Source organism: Mastomys coucha, unplaced genomic scaffold (assembly GCF_008632895.1).
Source record: "Mastomys coucha isolate ucsf_1 unplaced genomic scaffold, UCSF_Mcou_1 pScaffold5, whole genome shotgun sequence".
Taxonomy (NCBI): domain Eukaryota; kingdom Metazoa; phylum Chordata; class Mammalia; order Rodentia; family Muridae; genus Mastomys; species Mastomys coucha.
In genome coordinates this window covers 74,745,073-74,772,085 of record NW_022196911.1, presented here as the reverse complement: position 1 = coordinate 74,772,085, position 27,013 = coordinate 74,745,073, and the positions used below count along the sequence as shown (strand labels likewise).

At 50.5% G+C, this 27,013-nt stretch overlaps 1 protein-coding gene across 11 annotated transcripts in view; it reads left to right on the top strand.

The window, feature by feature from the left end:
• Ksr1 (kinase suppressor of ras 1) overlaps positions 1 to 27,013 on the top strand; it is a 138,999-nt gene that overhangs the window by 92,046 nt on the left and 19,940 nt on the right. For all 11 annotated transcript variants that reach the window (XR_004113713.1, XM_031354584.1, XM_031354585.1 and 8 more), the window contains 8 exons: positions 12,051 to 12,198; positions 14,436 to 14,859; positions 16,497 to 16,501; positions 18,716 to 18,776; positions 21,160 to 21,243; positions 22,661 to 22,722; positions 22,810 to 22,916; positions 26,497 to 26,662. Coding sequence is in view for 10 of the 11 variants with exons in the window: in XM_031354584.1 (XP_031210444.1) it covers positions 12,051 to 12,198; positions 14,436 to 14,859; positions 16,497 to 16,501; positions 18,716 to 18,776; positions 21,160 to 21,243; positions 22,661 to 22,722; positions 22,810 to 22,916; positions 26,497 to 26,662 (1,057 nt within the window). In the remaining variant the exon portion in view is untranslated. The remainder of the gene's footprint in view (positions 1 to 12,050; positions 12,199 to 14,435; positions 14,860 to 16,496; positions 16,502 to 18,715; positions 18,777 to 21,159; positions 21,244 to 22,660; positions 22,723 to 22,809; positions 22,917 to 26,496; positions 26,663 to 27,013) is intronic.

Sequence of the window (27,013 nt, the reverse complement as noted above, 5' to 3'; positions counted from 1 at the left end):
CTGCTGTTTCCACGGGAGCTGACCTGTTCCTGCTGAGGGATTGAGCTCGCCTTACCCTTTAGTCTTCTGGTAGGTTCAGGACAAGGAAGCTGGACCATATAGAGAATCTAAGTGTTGACTGGAGAGAAATGGGGCCAAGACCCAAATTGCAGTGGCCCAGGATGAGTAACGGAATCCTTCAGAGTCTGTTTTTATAGCTAGCAAGCATTTATGCCTGGGCTACTTACGGAGTGGTGGCAGTACCCATAACCATTACTATTATGGTTCAACTGATTTGAAAGGAGGAAGCTCACTGAGAAGCTGTGTAAGAGTCAGTGGGCCATGGGCCCCTGTAAACCTTGGCTCTTGTCTTGGAAGCTACCATTGGGTATGGCTGGTGCTTTGAGGGTCCCGTCTTCCTGTTATAATAAAACATGTACCTGTCAGTGGAGTTGGGCAAGGTAGGGTGGGCAAGATTTGTTCCCTTCTATCATCTGTGTTAGGGACTTGGCAGGTTCTAAAGTGACATCCTAGGACTGATTACTTTGGATTACATAGGGCTCTGGTCCCACAAGCCCAGCATGTGGCTTGGCACCTCTTGGGCAGTTGTCTTTGGATAACAGGCTCAAGGCAGAAGTCGGGGCTTCCCCTCAGCTTCTGTGTGGTAGCAGCTCAGAAGACCTGGAAGGAATGGGTCCTTGACAAATGGGTAGGGAAGGTTTGCTGGGAGCAGAGGAGACCCTGAGTGGATGAAGTCCTGAGGGAATGTGTGCTGTTGATGTGGGCACAGCCACATGGAAGACTCCAGAGTCTCAGGGGTCCTTGGAAAATAGGAAAGCCTTTTGCACAGGCTCAGGTGGAAGTGGCAAAGCCTCCCTGGTGGAATCAAGTGTGAGTGTTACCAGTGTGCACAGAGGTTGTCTGCCCTCGTCCTCCCCCCACGTTTGTGGCCTTAACACTGTTTCCCTTCAGACACTGTTCCTACCAAGATTAGCTAAGCCTGTCACCTGGATGCAGCTGCATCCCATAAACCCTGGCCCTTGTTTATTTGTGTATAATAACCCTGCCTCCTTGTTCGGGATGCAGGGGCACCTCTTTCATGCTCAACTCTATGTAAACAATCACACTGGGTTTCCCAGTGCTGCGGTTTCTCCATCTAACTGCCCCAGCCACCCAACCCCAGCCTGTCTATCTGTGTCTGTCTCTGTCTTCTCTTCTTTTTTGTGGTTCCCCTTAGTTCATGGGCATTGGGAGACGTTGGGAGGCCCTCTGTGGAAGGCATAGCCTGTTCTGGTGTTGGTTCCTGTGGATGCAGATAACCAGGGCCTGGTCCCAGAGCTGTTGTTTGGATAACACAGGCAGGTTTCCTCCTCTAGGTCCTGGTTGGGTTTTTTTTGTTTTTTTGTTTTTGTTTGTTTTTTTCTTTCTTCTGTAAATTCACTTGTAGGCTGCATTATCTCTAAGGTCCCTTTGAAGTCAGGTGAGGGGCTTCTCCTCACTTTATTGGGTATCCACTGACTCCTTTCATGTCCTCGGAACCTGGTAGCTATGGTGACAGCCCCCTGACTTGGGTCTTAGCTGTCCTCTCAGAAGCTTTGTTGGCCTTCCATTGCTTTGGAGCTCAGTGCTGCTGTGGGGCCTTTAGTGTTCAGTGGCCCTGGAAAACTACAGTGAAGGGCTGCCTGCCCTTGGGTCTCCTGAGAGGTCTCTAGCTGCTCCTGTTTGGGTGCCTTAGGGGAGCTCTGAAACAATGAACCCCTTGTCTGCAGGCAGAGACTCTGCTTCTCAGGTCTCCAGCCCTGGGTTCCTGCCTAGGTATAACCTAGTTCATTCCCTGCTGGGACAGACAGACAAACTACCCAGAAGACAAACCTCCCATGCTGGCTACAGATATGGTGATCTGCTAAAGGGGTCTGTGATTAGGCTCCTGGTCCTGTAGGCCTGAAGCTTGGGGTCAGGCATGTAGCTGCCATCCACTTGCTACACTGGGTACACTCTGGTACAGCGGGACTCGCCAGCTATTCTCCCCTGCAAACCTGGAGGAGGTAGATGCAGGTAGGAAGGGGCAGAACTGGGGCTGGGGATGTAGGTCACTGGTAAGCTGCTGCTTAGCATATGCAAGACTCGGTTTAGTCCTCGGCACTGAGAAAATGAGGGGAAGAACTTGAACAGGGGAAATATCGGGGATGGCTGGAGATATGGCAGTGTCCCTGTACTATGTCAGGGACTTAGTTGACTCTCAGGAGGGCTGAGTTGCCCGTAGGAAATGTTTCAGACTAGCTCTTGCCCTTTCCGGCACCCTGAACTGCTGGGGCAGGCCCAACTTTGTCACAGCTCCTCATTTGCTTCAAGAAGTGCCTTGGTTGGCACAGCATACGGTCATTTGTCACCCAGCTGTCACCTGCTCGGAGTGCCTGCTGCATCAACAAAGGAGGCCAGGGAAGCCTGATGATCTGGGAGCTGTGCCCTAGAGCAGGGGAGAGTCAGGGAAGGGCCTCTGGAGCTCCTTAACTCAAGTCTGGGCCCTCTGCATAGCTGTTTTGTGCAGTATGGGAGTTTCTCACTTGCTAATCACCCAGAAGCAAAGTGTCCCTCAAGGGTTTATGTAGCTCTTTGGCTGTAGTCAAACTGCCTACCCTAACCCCAAGACTTCCTTTCAAACAGTCTTTAATTTTTTTTAAAGACATTATTTTTAAATCTGTGTGTGCACACATGCACACAAATGCAGGTTGCCTACAGAGGCCTGGGGAGTATCAGCTTCCCCAGGAGCAGGAGCTAGAGGTAGTCGTAAGCTGCTAGTCACAGGCCCTGGAACTGAACTCCAGTCTTCTACAAGAGCCGTCGGTAGATGTTCTTAACCACTCAGCAGTCTCTCCAGCCTGGTCTCTGGCTGGCTTGAAAGGCTATTCCTGGGTGGTTCTGTTGTCTTTTGTTTTGCTTAGTGTTAGAGATTGAACCGGGAGTCTTGAACAAACTGTTAGAGTTTTGATGTGAGCTTCACTGTTGGGTCTCGTGGATAATGGTATTTGTTTTCTGAGAAAGGCTCCCTCTGCAGCTTAAGCTGGCATTGAACTCAACAACCTTCTCTTTACTTTGGGAGGTTGTGGAGTAAGGGAAGCACCAGTCCCTCCAAGCTTGGATACATGTGTGCTTCCCTCGTGGACCATGTCTAGCTGTTTTCAACTAGCAGTGGAACAGGTCGGCTTGGAAATGTGTGCCAGCGATGTGCCAAAGCTGGTGGGCACAGGCTGTGGTTTTTGAGTGGCAGGTGTGAGCCTGGCTAGAAGCCTATCCTGGATGACCCCTTCCTGCTGATGTTGTACTGGGGTGGGACCAGGGATGCTGATGTGAGGGGGGAAGCAGGAAAGGAGGAACAATGGGGCCAGGGCCTCTGGGAGATGAAGCCAGATATAGCTGGCAAGTACTTGTGGAGTGACTGAATAAGGCCCACTTGATCAGGACCAAAGAGCTCCAGTCCACAGACCAGATCTAGTCCACTATTGTTCAAAGAATGAAGGTTCTTGGTTTTGTTTTTTTCATTTTTAACTGGCAGAGAGGAGAGAATAAAATATTTTGTGACAGATGAAAATGGTATAAAATTCAAGTTTGAGAGTCACTGAGTGTCATTTGAACATGGATACGCCTACTCATTTACAGTGTCATCTTGGGGACGTTTGGGTATAGTCATGGCAGAGTGGAAGAGGGGCCTGTCTGTGCCCAAGTAGGTCTGAGAGACTGCTATGAGATGCCATATGTGCAGTCTAGAGCTGGAGAGCTGTACCAGGCAGTCCTGGAAAGTACCAGGAAAGGGACTGGCTTGCATTGCTGAGGAGCCTGAAGTAGAGGCGGGGCTGAGGGGAGGGAAGAGGAGGCCTCCTGGGAGCCCCTTACAGCTGCTTTCATCCCACAGCTAAAAGTTCGCCCTAAGTATGCTCTCACTCCAACTGTCCCCTCAATTCTGGCTGGAGTTATAGTGTATCTGTGTGTATGTGGCCCATGCCAGGCAGAACGGTCCCTGGCATAACTACTGTCCTCTCTCTGTCCCTCATGTGTTTCTAAGTATAGACACAGGCTGCCCCGTGGCTGCTGGTAAGTCCCAGGATACCATCTGATACCCAGCATGACCTATGACCCTAGCCATTGCCAGTTTCTGGAGACAGGGGATGGGGGCATATTTGGCCAGACCCTTCCCTGCCTTATGCTACAGAGAACGGATACCATCAGGCTCCTATTAATGGCATGGCTTAATGGTCACGGGCTGGGATGACCTCAGCTTGCAACTGGCCCTGCTTTCTCATTATTACCAGAAAGGATAATTTAATGTCACTCACTGGAAAACATAAGTCATGGTTTGAGGGAAAGTATCAGAGAGAACCAAGGAGGCAAGCATGCCTGCCGACCCGCTCTTGGGCTGTGTGAGCCCCAAGGCATGTTAGGTCCATGGCTGGGGCATATGGCTTCTCTCAGGTTCTAGTTAGCATATTTTATCTTGGTTCAGCAGCTGGAGTTAGTAGCAGTTCTAGAAGCAGTGTGGCTTCTCAGCCTCCATCCCTGCTCTATCTCTCCAGGGCATAGCAGGGGGAGGCTGGCTTTGTTCTTAGCTTTCAGATGACCACCTTCTGTAGGCCTCCAGGTGGGTGGGCAACCAGGGACCTCTCAGGCCAGAGAGGGTTTCCCAGAGGCCCTCCCCATGAGTTCCCCTTTAGCCAGAGGCAGGCTGATTCCTAATTGCGTGTGGTTCCCTAGCATACATGGGAGTGACTCTGGTTTAACAGTCTGCCCTGGGCTGTGCTGTCCTGGTGAGTGAGTGAGTCACATCTGTGTGTGAGGTCTGGGGGCTTTGAGGTGTTTTGGCTGAGACTTGATACCAGGACTATTCCTGGGGTGGGGGGTGCCTGGGAGGCTTGTCTCACGGTGGGGGCTGGGCGGGTGGCCACAGATACTTTCTTTTCTTCTGTTGGTCCCCCTGATTCAAGCACGGTTGCCTTATGGAACTTTCATGCCTTATGGAACTTACCAACTTAACATGAAGTCCCGCATCAGCTCTGAGAGTTGGAAGATTGCACACTTCGTGTGCAGGGTGGCTGGCTTCACTAGCGTGCTCGCTGCTGGGTAACAGGCCTCATGTGCCAGCAGTGAAGGCTCTAGAAATCTCTGCTCAGACCCACTGTGGGAAAGCGGCACCTTCTTCCAGCGGCCTCCGTTCTCAAGCCCTCCGTGTCCATGAATGCAGGCCCTTCTCATGTGAGTTAGTTACCACCAAGTAAAAAAGAACTATGCAGAGATCATTCAAAATGCCTTTGCTATGTAAACAGACAGAAGACAGACAAACAAACCAGGGTCTTATGTAGCCCAGGTGGCCTCAAACTTACTATACCTGGCTTTGAAGTACTGATCCAACAGCTTCAACCTTCCCAGTTGTGGGTTACAGGCTTGGCACACCAAACCCAGCTTAGTTTTGTCTTTTGTTTTTGTTTGTTTTTAATGCTAGAAGTTCTATTATCCTTCCTAGCTTTCTCCATTCCCGTAATAGAGACCTGTGGGAAGGTTTCTGGTTAGCCTTGTAGTTTGTGGCAGAAAAATCTAATCATAAAAGGATGGGTATAGAGATAATTCCACTGCTGCAATTTCTGGGGACCAGGGCTCCCCTCCCCCCAGTTCCCCATCTGCTTCCTCATACCACAGAGATTAGTGGTAGAAAGAACTGTCACTCAGAAGTAACAGCAGCAGACTGGTGTAGATGGAGTGCTAAGCAGTCTGGTTGCATCCGTGTGTGTGTGGGGGGGTATGTATCCATACCTCTAGAAGCCAGGCAGAAGTGCTAAGTGGTCCATACTGGGGTAGGGGATGGGTGGTGGAAGCTCCAGCACATGGACGACAATCTGGCGGCTCTCTTTTCCAGCATGCCCACTCTGCTCTCCAGCATCTCCACTCTGCTCTCCAGCATCTCCACTCTCCTCTCCAGCATGCCCACTCTCCTCTCCAGCATGCCCACTCTCCTCTCCAGCATGCCCACTCTCCTCTCTAGCATCCCTTCTCTCTTCTCCACCATGCCCACTCTCCTCTCCAGCATCCCTTCTCTCTTCTGCACCATGCCCACTCTCCTCTCCAGCGTTCCTGCTGTCCTCTCCAGCATCTTCACTCTCCTCTCCAGCATCTCTGCTCTCCTCTCCAGCATCCCTGCTGCCTTCCACTTTGATCTTGCCTGGCTCCTAGCACTCTTTTGAATCTGATCATGAAGAGCAGAGGTGAGGAAAAACTCACCCTACACTCCTGCCTTATTCAGAGGGGAGCAGGTTGATGCCCAGGCTTCAGAGGAGCGAGGGACACTTCTGGCTAATTTGAAGCTATAGGAAAAATCGTGTTTTCTTTTTACTTTTCTTTTATGTATTAAAGAAAAGGATGGGAACATTTTAGTTCTCTTTTCCAGGAAAGTTAATTCCCTTGGATAAAGAACAAAGGGCCTTCCATGTTACTGAGTTGTTCTGTTGAAATGTAGGTAGTGTTGGCAGTTCCTCCAGGCTCTGCCCAATAGCTACCTAGCAACAGCTTGTGTAGCTGCCTGCCTGCCAGATGTGAGCCAACCAGGAACTGCTTGGCTACCCCCTTCTCTCTTTCTTTCTCTCTATCTCTTTCTCTCTCTGTCTCTCTGTCTCTCTGTCTCTGTCTCTCTCTCTCTCTGGCCTCTTCCTCTCTCCTCTCTCTTTCTGTCCTTCTCTGGCTCCCTCCTTTCTCTGCCTCTACCCCTTTCCAGATCCCCTTCCCTTCACTGTCAACTTCCTTCTGTGTTAGGCTTGTCACATGGTGGTGATTCCTCAGGGAACACCTTGGCTAGCCCTCTGAGGTGCTCCCTCCCGACTGCTGTTTTATAAAATACAACAGGTAGAAATTGGTTATTTTGAAGTAGCCCTTTCCCCTAGAAGGGAGCTTCTGAGTTCCACTTAGCAGTCATCAATGTGGGACAGCGGCAGGAGCCCCTGTATCTGACAGCTGCTATTTAAGTCATGTGAACTCCTAGAGCTTTATAATACATGGATTGGGCGGCATGGGTTTCCAGAGTCCGTTCCAGTGGAGGTAGCATACACAAAGCAGTGGGCATATTGCCCTGGCAAATGAGTGGTGGTAATGAGTGTAATTATTTTGTTTGAGAAATTGAAAGGGTGTGTGTCTTAGTTAGGGTTTTACTGCTGTGAAGAGACACCATGACCAATGCAAGTCTTATAAAAGGACATTTAATTGGGGCTGGCTTACAAGTTCAGTGGTTCAGTTCATTATCAAGGCAGGAGCATAGCAGCATCCAGGCAGGCATGCTGCAGGCAGAGGTGAGAGTTCTACGTCTTCATTTGAAGGCTGTTAGCAGAATACTAGATTCCAGGGAGCTAGGATGAGAGTCTTAAAGCCCACACAGTGACACACCTACTCCAACAGGGCCACACCTTCAAATAGTGCCACTCCCTGGGCTGAGCATGTACAAACCATCACAGTGTGGTTGATGAAGAAGGGATAGGGGCGGGGCTTCCTGTTAGCTTTACTGCTAGGTTGGAAGTTGGGGTTCTCATGCCTGACTCTGTCATTGCCACCACAGTGTATGTCTCTCATCTTCCAGGAAGCTGCTGACTCAGCTTTCATAGTAGTATGCGTGCCTATGGGTGTGTGCCCATGCATGGGTGTCTGTGGGTGATCAGCTGAGGACGTCCCATCTGAGGTAGAATGTTGCTTTGTGTAGTTGGGCTTTTATTTGAAGGCAGGATCATACCCAGTGGACCAGGCTGCCACCAATATAAGATCCCTTTGTTATGCCGTTCCAAACTGGGATTACAGGCATGTGCTGCATCCCACAAGGCTGTTGAGTGCAATTATGTGAAGGTAAAGGTCACCGGTCTCTGACCCAACAATCTTATCAAGCTGCTTTCCACAACAAAATGAAGGGTAAGGATGCCCAAGCCTCACTGTGATGACGAACAGTTGCCAGGGACGTAAAGGAAGACTGGTAGGCAGGCAAGAAGCTCCCGTGTGGGAACTGGTTTTTTATCAGCCTCTCCTCCCTGCACTGCCCCCCACAGCGGTTTCCTGTGGGTTTTCATACGATGGAGTGGGAGGATTTCTGACAGCCAAGAGTTTGTCTGACCACTGATGATCTTTCTTAGTATTGTGTATTTCTTTCTCATTGTGGTGGGAACTATTGTAAACTGTACTAAGAGCCTTGCTGGAGCCCCTGCGGAGGGAGACACAAGCACCTGCCTCAGGTGCTATGGGAGGAGGGACGTGGCTCTCAGTCAGTTCAGCTTGAACCTCGAGTCTAAGGTCTACAGCACCGCAAATGGAGCAACAGGGAAATTACTCTTTTGAAATAAAATCTGAACTGGATGTGGGGGTGCAGACCTGTAGCCCAGCACTGGGCTCTGAAGCCTGAAGTTGGGAGGCCAGCCGAGCTTTGTGTAAAATCGGTTCCAGCCCAGCTGGGATATAGGATAAGGCTCTGTCTCAAGGAAACAAGCAAAACTAGATCCAGCTTGCCTTCAGAATCCTTGAAATCCTTCAGGCTTTCTAGACTTACCTGATTTGGGCTCTGTGGGCACCCCAGTTACTGCACATGTGGAAAGTGTTAAAAGGCATTAAGGAGACTGTGGAAGGCGATGCAGAAGGCGATTGGCTAGTCCAGCCATGGGCTGTTTGCAGGTCCCCTGTACTTGTTTGTATCTTAGTGCTTAGTAATTACTTCTTTGCTTAGCTCCCATAACCCCCAACAGAGATGGGGTGCCATAAGCCCTAGAGGCCAGAGATATGATCCACTGTATTTTCGGACTCCAAGGGTGGGAGGAAAGATCCAACTCTGAAGTCAGTCTAACTCAATGTTCATGTTTATGTTAGTTTCCTAGTGCTGGGTACTGTTTAGCAATGTCAGGCGCTGCCCGTGTGTAAGTTCACAGCTCTCCAGTGGGAGGATGGTGAGGAGTCCAACACCAGGCCAGTGCTGCAACTGTCCCTGCATAGACTCTTACAAAGCCAAGTAAGATGTCAGCCAGGCTCTTTTGGGGAAGCATTGTGGAAGGAATCCATTGCCAAGTACATTTAGGTTGGTGGCAGAATCCAATTTCTGATGACTTTATGGGAAGAAGGAAATGCCCCTCCACCTTACAACAGCCCCATGGAATAATCTGTCAAAAGTTAGATGGGAAAAAAGCCACAAGAACATTACACGCGCAGATTCAATGGGATTGTCCCCAGTGGCCAGAAGATCCCAATGTTTGCATCTATCTCTGCAGGGAGGGAGGGAGGTCCTTGGGGACAGGAAAGCTTCATGTTAAGTGGTGCTTTGAGGATTTAAGTGAGCCCAAGGGACCAATATCATCCTGCAGAGGAGAGGAGAGGAGAGGTGAGTGGCTCCCAGTCCCTAGTCATCTTTTCCGAGATGGATGTAGGAACTTTCGGTGGGGCAGAGGAGTGGTGTGTTACCTGTGGCTAAAAACTCAGCTAAGGACGCCTTCCAGAGAAGGCGTCTCCCCAAAGCATGGGAGAAGCAAGAGCAGGCGATGGGGCCCTGGGTTCTGAGCCCTCTTCTGAAACATTTAGTTCATTCCCATCTAGTTGCTTAGCCAAAGCATTTGTGGAATGCCATTTGAGCTTCTGCTTTCTCACTGGGTGTCAGCAACCTGCAGGCCACCAGAGAAGCCTCTCACATTTCTCCTCGGGTGACCCTCCATCTCCAAGGTCTGCCTGAGTTCTTTTCACATGGACTCCATGGTGATTAACCAGAGAGAGCCGTTTGCTTTTGAAGGGCTCTTGAGTGTTGCCATGTAATGTTGTCAGGAATGGCACCCTGAGATGATGCTCACAAGACTTAAAACTCTTTTTTTTTTCCTTTCTTTTTTTTTTCTTTTTTGGTTTTTCGAGACAGGGTTTCTCTGTGTGGCCCTGACTATCCTGGAACTTACTATGTAGACCAGACTGACCTTGAACTCAGAAATCCACCTGCCTCTACCTCCCAAGTGCTGGGATTAAAGGTGTGAGCCACCACTGCCCAGCAACTCAAAACTCTTAAAGGGGGCTGGAGAGATGGTTCAGTGGTTAAAAGCACTGGCTGCTTTTCCAGAGGACATAGGTTCAATTCTCGGCACCCACATAACAGCTCACAGTTGTCTATAATTCTGGTTCCAGGGGATCCAGTGCCCTCTTCTGCCTCATACATGCTCAGGCACTGCTCATACATGGTACACAGACACAGGCAAAATTTCCATACACATAAAATAAAAATTAAGATTAAAAAGAAATCTCTTCTAAGGTCAGGCATAGTGGCTCATGCCTTTAATCTCAGCACTTGAGAGTCAGAGGCAGGTAGATCTTTGTGAGTTCAAGGCCAGCCTGGTCTGCATAGTGAGACCCTATCTCTGTCCACACAAACAACGCAAAAGTCTTTTAAAAAAATTTTTATTTATTATGTATATAGCATTCTGCCTTCAGGCCAGAAGAAGGCACCAGATCTCATTATGGATGGTTGTGAGCCACCATGTGGCTGCTGGGAATTGAACTCAGGACCTCTAGAAGAGTAGACAGTGCCTTCAACCTCTGAGCTATCTCTCTCCAGCCTCCAACACAAAAGCCTTCAAAGTCTTCCCTAGCCACTTTCCACTTTCTCCTTTACCCCCTGAGGAGATTTCAGGTATGCATGTATCTCTTTGTGTGCAGATATTCACATACCACAACATGCATGTAGAAATTAAAGGACCATGCTACCCTGCAGCCTTATGGGATCCAAGAATGGAACTCATGTTGGCATGCTTGTCTTCAAGTTACCCCTACCTGCTAAGCCATGTTGCTAGCCCAATCATAGATTTTTAAAAATTATTATTATTAATGTGTGTGTATATACAGTATGTGCACATGTGTATACTACAGTGTACATGTACAGGGACAGAGGACATCATTGTGGAATCAAGTTCTCTCCTATCTTTTCTGGGTTCTGGGGATTGAACTGGGGTCCTCAGGTTTACAAGCAAACTTCATCCTAATGCCCCACCCACACCTCCTGCAAGACATTTTGTCCAGCAGTGTAGCTCTCTGAGGCTCATTCTCCAGATACAATGTGATCCCAGTGACCTGCAAATTCTCTACCACTGAGCTACACAGCCAGCTCTGCTTCCCCAACCCCTACCCCCTTCTTAAACAGTCTTATGTAACCCAAGCTGGCCTCAAACTTACTGTGAAGGCAGGGATGACTTTGAGCTTTCGATCCTTCATCCTCTACTTCCCAAGAGCTAGAATTACAGGCATGTGCATCATTAGATCCTGGGCTTTGTGCATCCTGGACTCACTGTGCTGGCTGGACTTCACTTTTGATTATGGGACAGGGTCTCACTAAGTTACCTTAGCTGGCCTAGACTTCACTTCCAAACACAGGTAGGCTTTGAACTTAGAATCCTCCTGCTTCCATCTCCCAAGTAGATGAGATAAATAGGGCAGTCTGGCTGACCTATGTTGACTGGCTTAAATGCAAGTCAGTAAGTGTTGTTTGTTTTGTTATTGTTGTTTCATCCTTGTTAAAAGCAGTTTAGCAGCCAGGCAGTGGAGGCGCACACCTTTAATCCCAGCACTTGTGAAGTAGAGGCAGGCAGATTTCTGAGTTGGAGGCCAGCCTGGTCTACAGAGTGAGTTCCAGGATAACCAGGGCTATACAGAAAAACTGTGTCTCGAAAAACCAAAAAAAAAAAAGCAATTTAGCTTGAAATGTCTTTTGTGTGATTTAGAAACAATCAAGTTCGGAAGAGCTTCCAAAGGTGTCAAAAATACCTAACTTTTTAAGTTAGAAGTTTTAAAAATAAATAAACAAACAGGCTTTGAAGCCCCATCCAGGGCTTTCTGGTGTTTTCTTCTTCCCCTCATCTCCAACCCGAAGGTGGCACTCTGCTTCAGCTGCTGTCTGTGGGGGTGAGAGTGTGGCTTCTGGTCAGAGGCTGTCAGAGACAGCAGCTGGCTCCTGTCACTCAGCGGGGAGGCCTGTCTTTCAGAGCGGAGGGCGGAGACTCCCTCATTGCCCCCTCAACTTTCCTCCTGTCCCTTCTGTGCCCCCCAAGGAGATACCCCAAGAGCTTACACTGGATGCCCTGCTGGAGATGGACGAGGCCAAAGCCAAGGAGATGCTGCGGCGCTGGGGGGCCAGTGCTGAGGAGTGCAGCCGGCTACAGCAAGCCCTCACCTGCCTTCGGAAGGTGACTGGCCTGGGTAAGAATTGACTGCCCTTCCCCAGGGCACTGTTTCTGCCTCTGCTCCTAGGCCCCGTCAGTTCCCTTAGGAGATGGGACTTCTGCCAAAGTCGGCCTTGGGATAGATGGGGAGGGTGTGCTTCAGGGTTTTGGGGATAGCTTTTGTGTGGCTGTTTAGAAAAGATACTGGGTCTTGGCCCCTAGGAAGCCTTCTCAGAGTCCCCAGGGCCTTGGAACCCAGTTGGTCTGGCCAGTCTGAACTTAAAAGCTTCAGCCATTGTTAGGAATCCTAGTCCGCCTTCAGTTCGGGCCCTGTATGCCACGCCTCTGACACACACAGGAAGGCATCTGTGTTGCTCCAACCCTTCTCATCAGCTTCCTGCATTCCACCTCCCTCCCCGAAACAACTTCCCTCTTGCTCCTGTCCTCATGAGCAGCTTCAGCTCGCTGCTCACAAAGCCTCTCTGGTATCAGTGCGGCCCGAGCCCAGCATAGTTAGAGAAAAACGTGCTTCTTACTTGAGAGTGCACATGGGGCTATCCTGGGCCTTGTATAATCCTGCCATTACCACAATCTCCCCTGGGATTATTCATAGGCACTTTATGTCTTCCCTTGGAAACGGTTTCCAACGCCTGAGTTAATGTTCCCACTACCACCCAGGGAAGGTACTGAAATGAGCCCAAGGAATGGAGGCAGGGCTCGTTTAAAAGATCTGAGGTGCCTGCTTCATCTCCATCCTCCTGAGGCTGAAAGGGGAGATGCCCTGTGTTATAGTCTTTTTTTTTTCCCTCTTCTTTTTTAAGAGAGGGTCTCACTATGTAGTGCTGATTGGCCTGGAACTCCTGTCTAGACCAGGCTGACCTCAAACTCACAGAGATTCACCTGCCTCTGCCTCTGACTCTGTTGAGTGTGCCACCATGCCCAGCTAATTTATTTTATTCCCCCAAAAGGGTAGAGCCTATGTTCTTTATTCACAGCATCTGAGTGTCTGGGGTCCACCATGCTGGCACACATCCTAGGGGAAGAAAATTTCCACAGCTTCCTTCCTTTCTTTTTTTCTTCTTTTCCTTCTCTTTCTTTTTTCTTTTTCTTTTTCTTTTTTAAGATTTATCTATTTATTTTATGTATGTGAGTACACTGTAGCTGTCTTCAGACACACCAGAAGAGGGCATCGGATCCCATTATAGATGGTTGTGAGCCACCATGTGGTTGCTGGGAATTGAACTCAGGGCCTCTGGAAGAGCAGCCAGTGCTCTTAACCGCTGAGCCATCTCTCCAGCCCCACACAGCTTGCTTTCTCGTTCACTCGGCCGTGAAGCTCTTATGTCCCTGTGACCGGTGTGGGCTTCCCGTCACCCCACATGACTTCTTCAGTCAGAGCATCTTGCTTGCACTCCAGCCCAGTCTCAGCCCCGCTCAGCCTCCCTGTGCCTTAGATCTACATCTGTATAATAAGGCTGCCCCTCTGACAAGGTTGTTGTGATAAAGAAATGAACTAGAGGGTCACTTAAGGTTAGGTGTGCTTTTTACTATCAGGCCTGTGGACGGTAGCAATTGTTGCCATCATTTTCCTTACGGTCTCTGGTCTTTTCTTCCCATGTAGTCTAGGCTAGCCTTGAGCTCTCCCCGTTCTGTGTCGGCTCCCTGAGTGCTGTGGTACACCCCCACCGCCTGATACCTGGCTTTTGTTTTATGTTTGTATGCTTTGTTTCACTCCAGCTCTATAAGCAAGGTCTCTTCAGGCACACACCACCACGCCTAGCTGATGTTTGAAGATTTTTGTCGTTTTTTCCTTTTTGGTTTTTGAAACAGGGTCTCCTGCAGTTTAGTCTGGCCTTGAACTTGCTATGTAGTCAAGGATGGCCTTGAACTTCAGATTCCCTCCACCTTTACCCCCTTGAATACTGGGATCAGAAGTGTGTGCCATCTCCCACCCAGCTAATGTTCTTAAAGAAGAGCTTCCCCTTGCTCACATACCGCAGCATTTTTTTTTAAACAGGAGCTGCCACCTCTTCCCTTTCTGAGGCCCCACTTTGGGATGGGCAACCCAGCATTTCCTCAGTACAGCAGAGAGTATGACATCAGTGCTGATAGCCTGGTATCAGCTGAGTGCCACAGAAAGTGCTGTTGGGTGGAGAAGGTGAAGCTGGGAGCAGAGCCTGCTGCTGAGTAATGGTGTCCCCTCCATCAGGGTGTCATATTTTCCCATAGTAGTGGCACCCACGAGTCCCTTGTATTTCTGACCTTGGCCCACAGGAGGGGAGCACAAAGAGGACTCTGGTTGGAGTTCGGCAGATGCACGAGAAAGTAGCTCGGGGCCTTCCATGGACATGCTTTCCTCGCTGGGCAGAGCGGGTGCCAGCACTCAGGGACCCCGTTCCATCTCCGTGTCTGCCCTGCCTGCCTCAGACTCTCCAGTCCCTGGCCTCAGCGAGGGCCTCTCGGACACCTGTATCCCCTTGCACACCAGCGGCCGGCTGACCCCCCGGGCCCTGCACAGCTTCATCACACCCCCTACCACACCCCAACTACGACGGCACGCCAAGCTGAAGCCACCCAGGACACCCCCACCGCCAAGCCGCAAGGTCTTCCAGCTGCTCCCCAACTTCCCCACACTTACGAGGAGCAAATCCCACGAGTCCCAGCTTGGAAACCGAATTGACGACGTTGCCTCAATGAGGTGAGTTGGCCCTGTGTCATCCTCTTAGGCCCATACAGAGGACTGATAAAGTCAACCCACATAGAAGTATTTACGTACACACACACACACACACACACACACACACACACACACACACACACAGAGTTAGGATAGGCTAGAGTAGGCCACAGTAACAAACAGGTCCTGTATTTCCAGTGCGTCAAATGCCAAAGACTTGATTCTCAGAGGCTTAGCAGAGCAGCCCCTGTCTGGAACATTACTTATTTGGTCACTGGCAGACCAAACAGTAAATTCTAGATGTTGTGCATGGGCAATTAAATAGTGTTAGTTCTCTGCGCTCATGAGTTGCTCCAGAGAATCCAACCACTGAAGGATTGAAAATACTGGGAAAGAGTCCGGGGGTGGGGGCTGCAGTTTCATGATAGAACACTTACCATCTCTAACACACAAAAAGAAAACATTAGGGGGAAAAAACATTACCCGTGAGTATGCTGAGCATGCACTTTTTCTCTTTTCTTTATTTCTTAACCAACAGTGTAACAAGTATTTAAATAGTGTTTGCACATGGTCCAAAGGCCATAAAGTGTACCTTCCTCTCTGCCCCCACTACCAATAGCCACACTCAAAGCCACCTGACTTAAAAACCTTTTCCTGGCACGCTGTTGTATAACTTGGTCAGCGCATCCCTTCTGGTGGACATCTAGACCCTTGTGGGTCTTGCTGTCTTCTCTGAGTTCTTTTTCTTATTTCCCTGAGGCTTCAGGTGCCTGGCTCTTTGACATGGTATTCCTTTTTTGAGTGTTCCGAGGACCTTAGCATCCCTCTTGGTTTTCTGCATGCGTTGCATGAAGCCTGTGTTGGGTCCATTACGTGTCAGACCCCGATGGCTGAGATGATTTTGCATTATGGAGCAGAAACCCAGAAGCTGCCTGTGCTGCCCCCTCTCTATCCAGCTGTACTGCCCAGCCCAGGTGCCCCCAGATGTATCTGTAGAATACAGGACCATTGCCTCAAGGCCTTGGGTCCAACCAAAGAGGGCCTCACAGTGGCCCGCAGCCTGTGCCTTATTTCTCATTCTCTCCTGAGAAGGGCAGTAGGCATTGTTTTGGTCCCATGTTCAAATAGGGGACAGAGCCTCAGGCCAGACCTTGGGATTCTGAGTTCATTCCCCTCAAACCCAGCCACCCGAGTCAGCCATGACAGGGACTCCCTGGCAAGTACCAAGGACAGCAGAAAGTCCTCCTTCCCCCTAGCTCCTGCCTCCTTGGGCAAGGGGATCTCTGGAAGAGAAGGCAGTTTTGCCCAGAGTATGTCCCTATGTGACCCTTCCTGGAATCTACCTTCCAGCTCTGCATGGTTGAGTCTCTCCTCTCCTACCCCGTTCCCTGCCTCTCTAACAGACCAATCCATCCCATTCTTCCTGGACCTTGGGCACTCATCCCCATGGGCCACATGACCTAGGAAGACCCTGTTTTCTCCGTGGTAAAAAAAAACAGGGTGAATCTGCTATGTTGAATGACTAGCAAGGCTTACCCAGGGCTAGGTCTCTGTCCCTTGTCCCAGCCCTTGGCCTGCTCTATAACCAGATAGCTTTCTAAGCACAGGCTGAGCCAATGTGGTGACATCTCCCCTTGCTCTCCTTTTTGTCTCTCCAGGTTTGGTAAGAACAATTCATTTTCATCCCTTCTGCCACCGGGAGTCATGGTCAAGTCGATGTCCCCATCCGGGGTGGATTCCTCTGACCACACCTTAGCCCTGTTGGCTGTGCCATAGTCCAGAAGCAAAAGTGTTGGCAGCCACTTTGTGAAATAGCTCTGAGACAGCTGGCCTTAAAATGACAGGCTGGCCCTAGCCCAACCTTTGGGAAGTAGAGACTTTGAAAGTGCCCCCCGTGAGCCCCATACCAAGCCTATCTCCACCTTGCCATCGATGTAGTGACCCCTGTGCCTGCTCCTGCCTGCTGAGATGCCTCAGAGAACCGTGCTCTGGGTGGGGGAATGTCATCCAACTGGAGCTCTGCTGATGGCTCAGGACTCCCCTCCCTAGGAGACAGGAATTCCTAGAGACAGCTCCAACCCTGAGAGTACAAGTCCCTGAAGAGAAGGAGGAGGCCCAGGCAACCCTGGACCTCCCGTTTCCCTCCCTTCCATCTCTAATTGGGATCAGGATCTCACACGCACTCACAAACTGTGGAGTCCTGTGACTCTCAGCAGAGGGGTGAGCTGGGAAGTCTGAATGCCCCAGGAATGGCTAGGGTTTTCTCAGTGAAATGGCAGTTTGTTTTTCTACTAGCTAGATGGTAACAGTGTCTGGGGTGAGGCCTGGGGAGAGAGGACAGGCAGGGCCTGGCAGGCAGTGACAGTTCTGGAAGGAGCTCCTGTACTACCCCAGGATGGCACAGAAGAAGGAGAAAGTACCTGTACTTCTCTCTAGGGCCATCCCCAAAGCCTGCCTCTCTGACCATCACTACTCATTCTCTGGTGGCTGTGGAGCTCCCAGAACCAGGATTCCATCCAGATTCAGAATCGTGCAGCCTGGCACAAAAGGCTGCATACTTGTGGCCGACATGACAAATTGGAGGCCAGGCCCTGAGCTTCATGGCTGGCCTCTCCCTTGGCTACTGTTTCTGTAGCTGCCAGCTCACACCTCTCACAGTACTGTCTTTTGACAGCCTTGGCCGCAGACTGGAGTGGGGTTAGCCCTAAGAGGAAGTTGAAGGGTAAACAGCCTCATGGAGGATGTGCCAGAGAGCTGCTGGTGATAGAGCTGGCTCCCAATCATCCAGAGGGCGGCAGAGGCTCTTTTGTCACCATCACAGTTACTTCCTTGATATGAAGCGGGGGTCCCCCTTGTGCTGTTGAGTCTGTGGTACCCGGCCTTAGACAAGTCAGCATGCTGTGAGCACCAGCTGCTTGAAAGAACATCAGGAGAGAGTGGCAGTAGGTGCCCTTGTGGCGTGAGTGCTGACTCAAGGGACATTTGTCACCTGAGCACTGTGATCCTGATTTTTCAGAGGAGCCCTTGATACATTGGATAGACGTCCACACCCTGTTTACCAATCAGTCCTGGGGAGTTCTGGGTCCCTGAATCTTCTTTGAGCTCAGAAGAATGGGGGCACAGGTCCATCATCTAGGCTGTAGGTAATGGACAGTGCCCAGCCGCTATTCTACCGCAAAGCTGACTTTGCCATAAACACTGGTATGTCTGCTCTTAGAGGAAGCCATCTTAGGAGAGGGAGCTCGCAGGGGGCTTGCGTAAGGTAAGCAGAGGGGACCCTCCAAGCCTGTGGTCCTCAGCAGAGAAAGGGGAGCAGGGGTATCCCTGTAGGCTCAAGGGGTGGCCCAGAAGAGAGCCACCCTGTCTCCTTGCTCTCCCGTGATCGGCAAGGACTATCCCCAAGGTGCTGCTGAGTGGAAGGGCACAGGTGGAGTTTCGTGACTGATCAGCCCTGTGCCCTCTGCTGAGGTCAGGTTTCCACTAGTTGAACCAGAATTAGCCAGAATTGAGTCCTAAAGGTGAATGCCCAATGAAGGGGAGCAAGAGGCTGGCATGCACATGAACTTCTCTCAGCTTTGCATCCTGCTGCCTCCCACTGAAGCAGACCCACCATATATAGTCAAGTGTGCCACTGGAAGAGCTGGACAGTAGCACAGGCCAGAGGACAGCCCAGTATGAGGGTGTCTACCCATTCTCCTGCTCTAGCTGGGTCTGGCACATCTCTGTGTGATGGATATTGATTCAGTGAAGCATTTCTGTGCTGTGGAACACAGCGTCAAACCCCTAGCCAGTGATCTCTGAGCTAGAAGCTCACAAGCAGGAGTCAGCTCTACAGAGCCTCCCTAGTTCACCCAACTTGGCTTCTTTCCCCTTACAGAACTCCCTCATGGATCCCCACAGCTGGTACGGAGGGATATCGGGCTCTCAGTGACACACAGGTAGGTTCAGTTGTGGGCAAGTACAGAGCTGACCTGGGCTTCACGGGGCACTGTTGGGTCTGTCTTGGTTGTTCTTTGCCTCTGGCCTATCTGCTTGTCTTATAACAAAGCTTGAGCCCTTGAATTGTTTAACCAGACACCTTTTGGGCTTTCTGGTCCCCACTTGGGTCTTGTTCTCATCCTGCTGAGGAAAAAAATGTTCTCCCTCTTCAAGAGACATAGGACCACAGTCCTGGGAGGAAGCCACAGCTTTTCCACATTTACCTCATGCCATACAGGTCCTAAGCCCATTATGGTCCTCCATGGAGTGTGTTCCAACTCCATGTTCCTAAATGCTACCCATAGGCTTCTATGCCTAGCCATCTGGATTTATTTTATTTTATTTTATTTTTGAGACAGGATTTCACCATGTAGCCCGTGCTGGCCTGGACTTACTATGTAGACAGACTGCCCCAGACTCTCAGAGATCCTCCTGCCTCTGCCTCACAACTGCTGGGATTAAAGGTGTGCACTATCACATCCAGCAACAATCTGGATATTAACATTCCCAGAGGTTAATGTTTGTACATATAAAAGAAGGCCCATGGAGACCTGTGGTAAGGACCATCTAGAGGTCTGGCCTCAGTGCTCAAGAGACGAGTGTGCTAGCCACACGGTTCCGGATGGCCTCCAGGGCAGTGCCTTAGGTTGCCCATGCTCTGGTTGTCCCCGCTAAAGTCTGTTGTAATCGCAGGGAACACTGTCAGGATCAAGGGCATTGCAACTTACCAGGGCCTGTGGTTTCCTTGGAAACTGTGGGCTATTTTTCCAGCTGTGCTGCTGCTGGCCTCAAGTTCTCACCCAAGGGAAGTACTAGCTCCCAAGGGTTGAACAGTGCATCTGAGGTCACCGTCACAGGGCAGAGCCTGAGCCCTTATGCATAGCCTTCTCCTTAGAGCCTTGTCCTTGCCGGGATCCCTTAGCTGCTGTCTCAGGGAAGAGGATCTGGGGCACACACCGCTAGAATAGACCACCACCCACCTCTCTGAGTTGGTTTTTCCAAATTCCTGGACCTAACTAACTCCTGGAGGTGGTTGTCATCCTCAAGTGAGATTTGTGGGTGTATCACATTACTGCTGTGCAAAGGCTGTCTCTAGTCATTCTGCTGTGTACAGTGTTCCCCTGAAGACGAAAGGGTTGTCTGCGCTTCCCTGGGCTGGCTTTTTGCTTTTTGTGCTAGAGGACACCACTCCCCTTCATTTCTCCTTCCAGTCTATCTTCTGTTTTGTTTTTGTTTTGGTAAATATTTAGACTGCAAATACATATGCTCAGAATCCAAGAGGTTTTAAAGGGAAGAGTGAAAATCCCTTACTCTCTTGCCCCTAGCTTCTTTAGTGTGCCTGCACATGGGTCATGTATCCATTTAGGGATGATTTAAACAGGCAAGTGTGGATGTAGGTTCTGCTTCCACAAAACTGCACATATTACAGCTTCCTGCTTTGCTCCCGCCTCTTTAAATCCATGTGATTTATAGAGAGCAAAACACACATAGGAGTTTATAGCTATCCCCTATGAACATGCAGATGAAGATAAAGAACATTCCAGCACCCTGATAGTCATCTTTTGCTGTTCCCAGTTAGTCTTGCTGCCTGCCACCTGCCTGTCGTCACAGATGAGCTTTTCCCATGCTTGACCATCAGCAATGGCGTCATGTCCTATTGGACTTAATTTTGCCATCATGTAGTGAGATTTGGAGGTGGCTGCTCATTTGTGTGGAAATAGCTCCTGTCTTCTAGCTGCATGTGCTCCTCTGTGGAGGGACAGCACTGTGGTCACCTGCTGGTGGACATGGCTTCCCAGCCTTAATGTGGTACAAGGCTGCAGCAGCACTGTGTCCATATGTCACGTGATATCTTGCCCCAGTGACTAACATGTTGAATAAATACCAAGGAATAGAATTGCTGAGGAAAAAAAAAAAAGAATTGTTGGATCTGAGGACGTGCCCACCAGTGCAGATTGCTGGTGCCACCCTGGGTGCCATTGACCACACAAACTTTTTTTTATATAATTTATTTATTATTGTATGTCAGTACACTGTAGCTAACTTCAGACATACCAGAAGAGGGCAACAGATCCCATTGCAGATGGTTGTGAGCCACCATGTGGTTGCTGGGATTTGAACTCAGGACCTTTGGAAGAGCAGTCAGTGCTCTTAACTGCTGAGCCATCTCTCCAGCCCCTGACCACACAAACTTTAAGATATTGATAACAGCTGGGAAATCCAGATGCCTGGGGGAGGAAGCTGTGACCCCCAAGTTGCAGAACTCCTGGGATTCTGGGATCAGGCCAAGACTCCCTTTACACGGGACCCATCTAATCCCCACGCATGTTTCTACCCCTGTAGGTTCTCCACAAAGTCATGGTTGTCACAGGTGTGCAACGTGTGCCAGAAGAGCATGATGTTCGGCGTGAAGTGCAAACACTGCAGGTAATGGGCAAAGGGGAGAGAGCAGGTCTTTGTCCTTTATAACAGCCCTGTCGCTTCATTCTTGGCCTCCTGTCACATCAGAGTGGAAGGACTTCCTCTAACCAGCTGGTCACAATGCCGCTGGGCATGCCAGGTGCTCGCGACTCCTTAGGAGGTGAAGTGAGGCACTCTTGGAGGAAAGGAATATTTGAAGTGTGTTTTGAAGGAGGAAGAGGAGTCCCATTAGAACCTATTCTGGATAAATTGAGGTAAAAATTCAAAGGCAAGGCAGGAAGTGAGGACTCCTGGGATCCAAAGGAGTTCTGAAGAGATGGGCTGCCTGATGAGCGGCGGCAGGGGCAGAGTTGCCTTATGGGGCAGAGTGAGGGGAGATGGAGGTTTCATACCAGCCCAGCTTTGCTGTGTCATAGCCTATGGTTCCCAGTGGGAAGGGACACGAGAAGGAACAGTGAGGGCCGACAGTCCGTCATCTGCTATCTGGTTGTCCACACGTCTTATAGAGTGGGGGGTGTCCTGGCGTCTCAGTTCCCAGCCTGCCCTGGCCCTGATGTTGCTGTGTGACGTGGGGTAAGGCACTTACTCTTTTGGGGCTATGTATCTACCATGTAGACATCTGGGAAGCTGACCCCCTCATTATCTGAGGACTGAGGCAATAGTCTCTTGCAGGTCAACCTGATTGTGCCCTGATGACTGTCCCTGGCCTCTGAGGAGCTCCTGGTCACTTGGTTATAAAAGAGATCGATCCTCAGCTCCCATCCTGATGTGGCTAGCACACACTGGCCCCTGAGCCCCACACTGCCGAGTCCTACACTTGCAGTGGTAGAGCAGCCTTGAAACCCATTTCATTAGCAGGAACACTGAGACCTGTGGATTGGCTGGTTAGACCCAAAGGAGAGCCTAGCCTGTTCTGTTCCTGACTGGGGACTCCCCATCAGACTGTGTGGCCAGTGCCTGAGTAAGGACACCTTTGGGGTCCCCAGGGTCCGTTGATCTATAGAACAATTAAAATCAGATTTGCCTCCAGCCTGCTCACGTGGAGGAAGTTCCCCCTTTAAAAGCAGGGGAGAGAGATGGCTCAGTGGTAGGAGCACTGGCTGTTCTTCCAGACCACCTGGGTTTAATTCCTAGCAACCACATGGCAGCTTACAACCATCTGTAACTCCAGTTCCTCCAGGGGATCTGACATCCTCACACAGACATACAGGCAGACAAAAGCATCAATGCATATAAAATAAAAATATTTTTACAAAAGCAGGGGAGGTATTTGTGGGAACAGAGGCACGGGCTACAGCATGTAGGGTGCCCCACACCTCGGTGCTCGTACTTGTTGAGAGCTTTGGGGAAACTGAGGCCACGGCAGAGTTGTCTGGGTGATGCGGGGGTGCTCGTTGGAGTATTGACTCTGCCTCCTTTGCAGGTTAAAATGCCATAACAAATGCACAAAGGAAGCTCCCGCCTGCAGAATATCCTTCCTCCCATGTGAGTGTTCCCCTTCTCCCACACCCAGGAACCAGGGTGCATCTGACAGCATCTGTTCCTAACGCATTCCTTCCCTTTCTCAAACAGTAGCCAGGCTTCGGAGGACAGAGTCTGTCCCCTCAGATATCAACAACCCAGTGGACAGAGCAGCAGAGCCCCATTTCGGGACCCTTCCCAAGGCCCTGACAAAGAAGGTAAGCTGGCGGTGCCCCGTGGGAGCATCGCCAACCACAGCCTTGACATCCCTTCCTCAAAGCACCCCCTCATCAGGCTCAGTGGGGACGTGGGACACCATGCCGCGATCCAAGATCTGTGGCACAGGCACAGTTGAGACACACCAAGAGTCCTGGCTTAGCTACCTAACAGATATGGTTCTGTCCATATTGGGGTTATATACCATAAGTCCATCATCCTGCTACACATCTGTGAGCCAGCATATCCCGAGCACCTACTTTGTACTAGAAATTCTGAGGAGCACATACATGCTCCATGTTACAGATGCAGGAACGGATCCCCAGGCTCCCCAGAGCCCAGTCCTCATGGTCCCCACTGGGCCCTCACATAACGGAAGAGCCCAGCAAGCTCTCCCTGACCTCTTTGATAGGCGCAGTCCCCCATCGTGATGGTCTGACCAGCCCCCCAGACTCTACCCACTAACACTAGTACCCACCGCAGGGCGGGGTGTGGGTGTGGGGGGTTGGGTTTCAACACTGACTTTTAGAGGGACACAGACACTTGGGTCCTCAGCCCTGGCGGTGAGTTTTCACTGTCCCCTTTTGTGCTTCTGTGACCTTGGATGGTATGGAATGGAAATAACGGCGCTTCACGCATGGCCACTGGGGTGGGGCCGCTGGGTTGGGGGCTGGGTATATCTGTCCCATTTTTCTCTAACTCCTTTTGCCACCTTCTCCTCCCTTCCCCCATTTCTTTTGGCACAGATGTCCCCAGAGATCTAGGCAGTGCTGGCCCCTCCTACACATTTCTGATATCCGCATTGTCTCCTGGATGTGCTAGACAGATGAAGCATTTGTGTGCATGAGCAGCCGGTAGTGTAGCTGTTGCTGCTGTCTATGGGTGACGCTAGCTCCGGTCACAAGTGTGTCCAGGGCCGTGCAGCCTGTTCTGTGGCCCACATGCTGCTACTCCTGCTCAGGCCTGTTGCAGCTTATGGAGACTGGAGGGGCTCGTAGGTCTAGAGCCTTGGAATGGGAACAGAAAGAATAGGGTGTTGTTTAGTTGGTGCCGTGTTGGGGCAGCTGTCTTGGCCAGCAGGGCCAACTTCAGCTCTGTGAGTTTTGGGGTTCATTGCATACCCCAGCCTTTAGGTCTCAAAAGAAAGAAACTTGTTATTTGTGACACTAACTGGTTTGGCCCTGTTTTGTCTAAGGAGTTTCTTTCTGTCTAGGAAATACTGGCATTGGACCAGACCTGCAGTCCACCCAACCAGAGTGTCCCTGGACCCCGCTTGGGCCCTTTGGCCTTTTGGCCTTGTTAAGTCTCAAAATAAGATCCCAAGCACTGTTTGGTCCAAGATAGCACATCTACAAAAGATTTGAGCAAATATTAGATACCTGCTATGTACAGCGTACTTGGCCTTTGTTTTACTGCAAATCCACACAGAAACCTTCTGGCAAAGGTGATGATGTATCCACTGTGTGGCTAAGGAAATGGAAGCTCAGAGAGGTCAAGAAAGTTGCCTAGAGTCACCCAGCTAAGAAGTGGTAGAACCCTGATGGGACTCCTAGTCAGCCTGCTCAGACCTGCCTTATGAGGTTGAAGGAAGAAGAGCTGAGCCTGGACTCCCTCCCCAGTTCCTGCCACACTGACCCTGGGGTTCCCGGGGCCATCCTGACTTATTACTGTATACCATCTACCTGGCTTCATCCTCATGGGCACAGCTGAGACTCATATTTACTGACCAGAATCTACCTGTGTACAATCCCCCATCACCATAACTAGAAAAGGCCCAGTTTGTTCATCATCGTTATGATTAGAAAAATCACCTCCCATAGGTAGAAGGTGATTGATAAAACAATGTCACTGGGGTTGGAGAGATGGCTCAGTTCATAAAGTGATTGCTATGTGACTCTGGGGACCTGGATTCTGATGCCCGGCAGCCACATACCAAGCCAGGCATGAGAGTCATAAAAGCTTAACACCTTTAATCCCTGTACACAGAAGGCTAAGGCAGGCAGATCCCCGTGAGTTCGTGGCCAGCCCGATCTACATAACAAGTCTCAAGCCAGCCAGGACAATATAGGGAGACCCTGTCTTTAAAAGAAATGGAAAAAAAAAAAAAAAGGAATAGAAAGCCAGGCATGGCAGGGCACCTGTGGGCCTAAGTACCAATCAAGGGGTGACAGGAAGATCCTTGCTGGTCAGTCCAGCCACATCAGTGTGTGCCCTACTCAGTGAGGGCGCCTCAGCACACAAGGTAGAAAGTGAAGAGAAAGTGTCTCTGTCTCTCCGGATACATGTATGTTCACACGTGTACATACATACGACACTCAGATGTCATTAAAATCCAGAAACCATCTCGCCTGGACTAGAAGCCATGCCTGCCAAGGCTTGAGCCTGCCACCTGCATTGTTGCAAGAGGAGCTGGACAGGAATGGAGGCTGCAGTGTTGTGGGCCCCCTCCTGCAGGGAGCTGGAAGGCCAGTGCTCCCTGCTCTGGCCCAGTACCATCCCTGCTGTGACCTGAGGCCTCCCAACAAGCAGGCCCACCTAAACCCTTCCTGGAGTTACAGGCTTCCTCATTATCCTTCCACAGCTCCCTAGCCAGCAAGCCATCTGTGGCAAGCTCTGGCTAGCCGGATCTAATCTAGGTGACCATGCGTGCTTGCAAAAGAAATGGAGCTGATAAGTCACAGCAGGTGTGAAGCAGGCCTGCCCCACAGTCACTTCTTGGAGTCTCTCTCAGAAATTTCCTTCTAGCTCTGGGTTTTTTGTTTTGTTTTGTTTTGTTTTGTTTTTTTCCTTTCTTGAGACAAGCTCTCATATATCCCAGGCTGGTCTGAAACTCACTTTATGGCCAAGGCTTCTGAGCCTCCTGCCTCAACTTCCTCCTGAAGCACTATGTGCACTTTAGGCATGGCTGAGATCAGAACCAGATCAAGGGGCAAGCAGCACACCAGCTGAGCCACATTGCTAGTCCTCAGCTCTGGAATTCTTAACTCGTCGAGACAGCAGATGGCATTGGCCCAAGCTCTTGCCTCTCCTGGAGTTTTGTGGGGTTTTCTGAGTCCCTTTTCACTAGGACAAGATCACAAAGCCACAGACTCAGTTTGCTTCCTGCCAGGGGCCTGGCACATAGCAGAAGCTGAGTAATTATTGGTCAGAGTATAGATTCAATTCATTAAGAAGGTACCCAGCTCAAAGCCAGGCGGGTGCTGGTGCGGGAGAGATGGTCATCAACAAACCATCCTCAACGGTCCGCAGCTGACAAAGTGTTCGTTAAGGTGCCTAGGTGCAGAAATGCTGGGTACTGTGATGAGCAAGAGTGTGGTTCAGGCAGGCTTCAGATGGGCTTCTAGGAGGAGGAGGAACTGCAATGAGAAAGATGGGCAGGAATCCTTTAGGGAAGGGTCTCTAAGTGTCCTTCCTTCATATCTTAGTCCCAGATAATCTTGGGGCTTCAGAATGGGTCCCCAAGAATCTCCCGTCCTAACCTCCACCCGTGGAGGTGGAGGGGTTGGAAGAAGGGTTCCTGCAGGCAGCAGCTGCGGAGCTCAGCTTGCAGCCTTGCCCATCCCAGAATCTCTGGTCTTGCAGGAGCACCCTCCAGCCATGAACCTGGACTCCAGCAGCAACCCATCCTCCACCACGTCCTCCACACCCTCATCGCCGGCGCCTTTCCTGACCTCATCTAACCCCTCCAGTGCCACCACGCCCCCCAACCCGTCACCTGGCCAGCGGGACAGCAGGTTCAGCTTCCCAGGTATCACACCTCTGTGGTTTTCTGGGTCCTTAGAATATGGATGCCTTCAGATCTCTCCCCATCTCCCCTGAGAGCTGAGTCTACAGAGCGTCTGTTGAGCATGAGATTGATGCCCTTCATACAGATGAGGATGCTGGGGTGAAGGAGGAACGGCTGGCCCTGCATTGGACACAGAGCCTGGGTCCTTGGGGTGACCCGGGATGCCAGCCTGTGCTTGGGGTAGCTTCTGCCCAGCATTATCGTCTCTCAGAGCTGTTGTCTAAGCTTGAGAGTGTCAAGACACACAGTGGGGAGGAAGAAACCTACAACAGAGCATTAGGTCTGTGTTGCATACCCAGTTCTGTGACTGGG